The 6802-nt window shown below is 37.2% G+C and overlaps 1 protein-coding gene across 1 annotated transcript in view; it reads right to left on the minus strand.

Moving 5' to 3' along the window:
• LOC115223997 (inhibitor of Bruton tyrosine kinase) overlaps positions 1-5290 on the minus strand; it is a 51116-nt gene extending 45826 nt beyond the window's left edge. The window contains exons 1-2 of the mRNA XM_029794779.2: positions 5128-5290; positions 504-848 (exon numbers count right to left, since the gene is read on the minus strand). Coding sequence (XP_029650639.1) covers positions 504-824 — 321 coding nt within the window. The 5' untranslated portion in view covers positions 825-848; positions 5128-5290. The remainder of the gene's footprint in view (positions 1-503; positions 849-5127) is intronic.
• Between the last annotated feature and the right edge of the window lie 1512 nt (positions 5291-6802).

Here is a 6802-nt window from a genome sequence, read left to right on the forward strand (position 1 = left end):
GTCTGAACAACAAGCAGGTGAATAAGTTGGATATTCAGGAAAATGAAAAAGTATTTTTCATTTCAAGCCTATGCTCTTCAACAGAAAGGAATACGAGAAAATTTTCTTGTATTCCTTTCTGTTGAAGAGCATAGGCTGAAAATATAAAAGACATTTTTATTTTCCTGAGTGTCAAACTAATATACCTACTTGTTGTTCAGACACCTGTCTTCATCTTTTGTTTTTCTATAAATTTCAACTGTGTGTGTGTGTGAAGGCACGTGGCCTAGTGTTTAGGCTGTTGCACTCACAATCACTAGATCATGGGTTCAATTCCCTGATTGGGCAATGCGTTGTATTCTTGAGCAAAATACTTCATTACACATTGCTACAAGTGGGGTAGCATCATTTAAAAGCTAAAACAATGCAAAAGTGCACTGTGGCAAGCGATGTGTAACAACATAGATAGCCTGATCTGTCACATGATCTCACACACACACCCACAAATGTTTTGTTGCACTCACCTGAATGAGAAGCCTTGCTACAGCCAAATGACCATAGAACAAAGCCTTGTGTAAAGCAGTCCATCCTGATTCTCTGTCCACGGCATTGACATCCACATGTTTCTCATCCAGAAGCCACTGGACAACATCCAACTTACCACAGCCAGCCGCCACATGGAGGGGGAAATTGCCGTCAAGATCACTTTGTTTGCCTGCGACATGGCATGTCTGGAAGTAAGCTTTGATTTCTTCAAAACTTCCTTTTGTTATTGCTGCATTTAACTGGGAAGCATGTTGTTTCGATTGACACTTCAAACCACACTCAGCTCTGATGAAAGACATGGTAAAACCAAGTTACTCGCTTCTCTGAAATAAGCAGGAAAGTAAAAGGAAACCACTCGGTTAAATATCTCAGGATATGATTCCTATATTATACAAGCAAAAGGCAAAGGCATTAGAGAATCAGACAAAATACCTGGAGACATTTATTTCAGTATCTTATGTTCTTAATCCAAATTGCCCTGAGAATTCGAATTCAGGGGTTTGACAAATAATGTACCAGCCTCTATATAATCATTCAATTTGCAAGAAACAGTAACTAAACTTCATACATGTGTGTATGTGTGTATGTATATATATATATGTACGTATATATATATATATGTATGTATGTATGTATGTATGTATGTATGTATGAATGTATGTATGTGTATATATAAATGGCGGTGCCCCAGCATGGCCACAGCTCATGAGCTGAAACTAGAATCAATCAATCAATCAATCAATCATATATATATATGTATATATATATATATATACATACATATATATACATATATATATATTATACATATATATACATATATATACATATATATATATACATATATATACATATATATACATATATATATAATATATATATATATATATATACATATATATATATAATATACATATATATATATATATATATATTATATATACATATATATATATATAATACATATATATACATATATATAACGGGAAGCTTTATGAAAAAAACAAAAGACGAAGGCAGGTGGAAAACAAACGAACAATTGTATTAGTATGGTGCTCAGGAAATATAAATAAAACAAATATATATATATATATACCGTCCAACCCATGCTAGCACGGAAAACGGACGTTAAACGATGATGATATCAGTATTTATGTATATATGTATGTATACATATATTTCATTTTGGGATTTGGTTTGCAAGATTCTTTATATGAGTACGTGTGTTGAAGCATAATCTGTTGTCTGGGGAGAGTCATTTTTTTTTTGTGCCTTATAATGTAACACACTCACCGGTAAAATTTCCACTTATTTATTTTTATTTTCCTAAAATTTTCATTGCATCTTGCAACCTTTTCAATAGTCTTGACTCTGTCCATTATTTACACTGCGTTCCTTTTTGTTTGTTTGTGCGCATGTGTGTGCCTATGCATGCATGTACGTATGTATGTGTGTATATATGTATGTATGGATGGATGTGCATCTCTATATGTGTGGATCTGTGGATCCATATATGTCCTTGTGTGAAGTAAAGTGTGTGTGTATATGATCATGTGTGTCAGTATCCATTTGCATATGTGTGCTTGTCTGTTCTTATAACCTATGTACTTATCCATCTGTATGTTGATCTGTTTATTTTTATATCCATATCCATATATGTGTGTGTGTGTGTGTGTGTGTGTGTGTGTGTGTGTATCATCATCGTCGTCGTCATCATCATCATTTAACGTCTGATTTCCATGCTAGCATGGGTTGGACAGTTTGACTGAGGGCTGGCGAGCCAGACAGCTGCACCAGTCTCCAATCTGATCTGGCAAAGTTTCTACAGCAGCATGCCCTTCCTGATGTCAACCACCCCAAGCATGTAGTGGGTGCCTTTACATGCCACTGGTACGAGGACCAGCCAGGCAGTACTGGCATCAGCCACACTCAAATGGTGCTTTTTACATGCCACCTGCACAGGAGCCAGTCCGGTGGCACTAGCAATGACCATGCTCAAATGGTCCTTTTTTATGTGCCACCAGCACGGGAGCCAGGCAGCGGCCCTGGCTATGATCACACTCAAATGGTGCTTTTAATGCTCCACTGGTACAGGTGCCAATCAGGCAGTACTCTCATCAGCCATGACAGCGATTTCGATTTCACTTGCCTCAACAGGTCTTCGCAAGTATAGTTTATTGTCCAATGATTGAAGGGTGCTCTTAAATGGACTGGTTATACAGTACTGGCATAGGCCATGGTTATGGTCTCACTTGGCCTGCCAGGTCTTCTCAAGCACAGCATATCTCCAAAGGTCTTGGTCACTTGTCATTGCCTCAGTGAGGCCCAATGTTCAAAGGTTGTGCTTCACCACCTCATCTTCCTGGGTCTACCTCTTCCGCAGGTTCCCTAAAATGCTAGGGTGTGACACTCTTTCACACAGCTGTCCACATCTATTGGCAACACATGACCATACCAGCACAGTCGTCTCTCTTGCACACCACATCTGATGCTTCTTAAGTCCAACTTTTCTCTCAGGGCGCTTACACTCTGTCAAGAATGTACACTGACATTATACATCCAGCAGAGCATACTGGCTTCATTCCTTGCAAGCTTACTCATGTCCTCAGCAGTCACAGCCCATGTTTCACTGCCATGTAGCATAGCTGTTCACACACATGTCATACAGTCCGCCTTTTACTCTGAACGAGAGGCCCTTTGTCACCAGCAGAGGCAGGAGCTCTCTGAACTTTGCCCAAGCTATTCTTACTCTAGCGGCTACACTTTCAGAGCATCCACCCCAGCTACTGACTTGGTCACCTAGGTAATGGAAGCTATCAGCTACTTGTAGTTTATCCCCCTGGAATGTGACGGAAATGAACTAATAAGATTAATATGTGATTAATTAAGGTCATGTGACCCAGAGGACAGGATGATGACAGAGGAAGAGCCAGGATGTGTGGGTGAAGAGGAGGCTGAGTGTAAAGTGCACTGGGTACAACAGGCTTAATATAGCATGGTCTTTTATACATAGACCTCAAGATGGGCAGGAGAGGTTAGGGATGAGGATGATGGTAGGGGATAGAAAGTAGACTGGTCCCGTATTAATAGACAGCATGAATTTAGTAGGCTGAGATAAGGATGACATGAAAGTGAATATCGGGGAGATGAAAAGGCACCTCGGTGCAGAAGAGGCTGTAATAGTAGACTTAGTGGTAAATATAACTACACAAACACACTCCTAAGAATACATTTACACATAAATGTAATGTACTCTCATTGATCATGCTTGCACTGCTGGATAGGTCTTCTGTGGTTGGATCCTCTCCAAGAGAACAAATCACCTCTCAACACTCTCATTTTCTGCAAGACATGCAGCATCTTCAGGTCAGATGTTATCCCAAATCTTTCTTGGTCTCTTTCTTCCACAGCTTCCATATACACACTGAATTCTCTTTCTGATGGGCAGTAAATACGTAGTACATTTTACTTAGTCATGTGTGTGTGTGTAATGTATACATATACGTGCGTGTATGTACATGCGCCGTTATATAGCAAATAGTTTGGTGGTTGACGTTTCTGTTTACATAAGTATTTTACGAGAGAGAGAGAGAGAGAGAGAGAGAGAGTATCTTTAAAATTTGGACAAATTAGCACTTTTCATAACTCTATGCGCTGCTGCCTGATATCAGCTAAGATTACTGAACACTAACAGAAGTTTAATAATTCCTCACACGTCATCATTTTTTTTTTGATATTCATACGGGCTACACAGTCTTATTTTGAATTTCCTCAGAAATTAACAATTCCTCACAGTTCTATTGACACAGAGTCAGATATATAAAAAACAACTGAATAAAAACCTATTATATTCCGTTTGATTGCACATGGTTTTTGTAACAAGTAATCGTAAGTAGTTTAGCTCCAGGTCCATTCTGCGACAGACCGGTAGAGGCTCAATCGTCGCCTCACGCTAGTAGTTGTTGTTAAACACTATTTCGGTACTGATCGGACAGATCTATAGCTAAATACATTTTAGTTAGGACCAGTACTTTCTTTCTTTCAGTGTTAATCCTTCTTTAAGACAATAAGATATAGTCTAAGGGAGATTTGGCAGTTATTTCAAGCAGGTTAAGAACTACGTTGAGGGTCAATCAACACAGGCACACAAACATGTTTGTGTTCGTATGCTTATATTCATGTGTGCACGCATTAATACGCGCGCACACAATTACACAAGAGAAGAGAAAAGAACAGCGATTTTCACTGATAATGTCGTAATCCTCACCATTTGTCATATCATGTTTCATCTGTCAAAATGTTCTTAACCTGTAATATTGGAAAGGTAACTACCATAATTACTTATATGGGGATCACCAAAAGAATCTACTTGAGGATAGCAACTTCGCAGAATAAAGAAAAACAAAACAAAAGAGCCGCCAGCGAGTCGTCTTAGCTGCGAGAAATAGTAGTCAAATCTCCCTCACATCACATTCCATCTTCGTGTGTGCGTGTATATATATATATATATATATATATATATATATAAATATATAAAGACACACACACACCTGCGCTCAATAACTAGATAGTGTTATGGAGATGTTTCATTAAAATACTCACATGATATCAACGCCAGAAACATTCAGTGTGATTCATTCCATTTTATGGTAACTTACGCTTTGTTGTGCAATATCCAGATTAAGTAAGCTTTTGTCTGAGTACGAAACCCGGATGAAAACTTTGGCCGAGTCTGCGGCGGATCTCGATTAGGACTAAGTCAAGGGAGATAATTGAGAATTACTATCCTATCAAAAAAATATCCTCAAATCACAAAACTAAGCCAAGCAGTTATGGGACCTCTATGTGAGCGCATCACATGCGAGAAACGGCAGCCAAATCTCTCTCGAATCGAGTCTGATCGTCCGAAAGGAAGAATGGATGATGTTGTCCAAAGCATACATTGCATAATTAAAAGAAGGGAAGATCACGGCTAATATGCCAGGCAGATCAGAGTTGACTTGGAGCTGAACAACAGCAAGTAGTAACTATCAACAGGAATCTATAAGCAATTAATTGATGGTATATCCTTTTGTATAGTTGTATTATTGTATGTTTATGAAGTTTACTTTATGACACAGGGACTCTGAGTTCAAATGTACTGTACAGCACCTTGGCAAGTGTCCCCCACGAGAAGCTCAGGTTGAACAAGACAATATTGTAAGTGGAATTTGGGCGGCAGAAATACGGTAGTAAGAAGCGAAGATGACCAATTTGCTATTAATAATAAAACAATTATTAACTTTCTAATCTCCATTTTCTTTTCTTCATTTAAATGGATATAAACTATATGTTTTATACATTATTTAAATTATTTACAGTTGACGGATATTTGTCCTCATCTTGTTTGTTGATAACAATGTTTCGGCCTTCATCAGCTGTCTTGGGGAAATTTCGAACCTGGGTTCTCATTCCAAAGGTATTTTTCGATGTTATCATTATTATTATTATTATTATTATTATTATTATATTATTATTATTCAGGTCACAGCCTGGAATCGAACTCAGAATCCTGGGGTTAAGAGCGCGGGCTACTAACCCCAAGATTCTGAGTTCGATTCCAGGCAGTGACCTGAATAATTATAATAATGATGATGATGATAACATCGAAAAATACCTTAGGAATGAGAACCCAGGTTCGAAATTTCCCCAAGACACCTGATGAAAGCTGGAGGGTATATCAGCCGAAACGTTGTGTTAACAACAAACAAGACGAGTACAAATATCCGTCAACTGTAAATAATGAACATAATTCCTCATCTCTTAAATATAGAACAGTATATGCTTTATATATACCTATTATGTTAAGGAAATTCATTCTCCCAAAATACTAGGTATTGAACCAACATTTCCTTGGATGATACCATCCCTTCATGAAGCTTACATATCCTCAAATTAAATATGTGTGTGTGTGTGTATATATATATAATATATATATATATATATATATATATATATATATATATATATATAAGTTAATCCAAACAAGAAAACACAGAAAAAAAGAGAAAAAACACAGCAACGCAGGACGTGGAACAATTAAAGTATTATTGATGCTCAGGAAAGAAGGGAAGGATATATATATATATATATATATATATATAATTCCAAGAGAGTTAAAGGTTGTGAATCCAACCCACTAAGGGATAATATCTATACTTAAATGTACATACATATTTACATTTATAAGCATACACAATAATCAATTATTTTTATAATCATTAGATGCATTAAATTA

This window comes from Octopus sinensis, linkage group LG24, assembly GCF_006345805.1.
Source record: "Octopus sinensis linkage group LG24, ASM634580v1, whole genome shotgun sequence".
In the NCBI taxonomy this organism is placed as follows: Eukaryota; Metazoa; Mollusca; class Cephalopoda; order Octopoda; family Octopodidae; genus Octopus; species Octopus sinensis.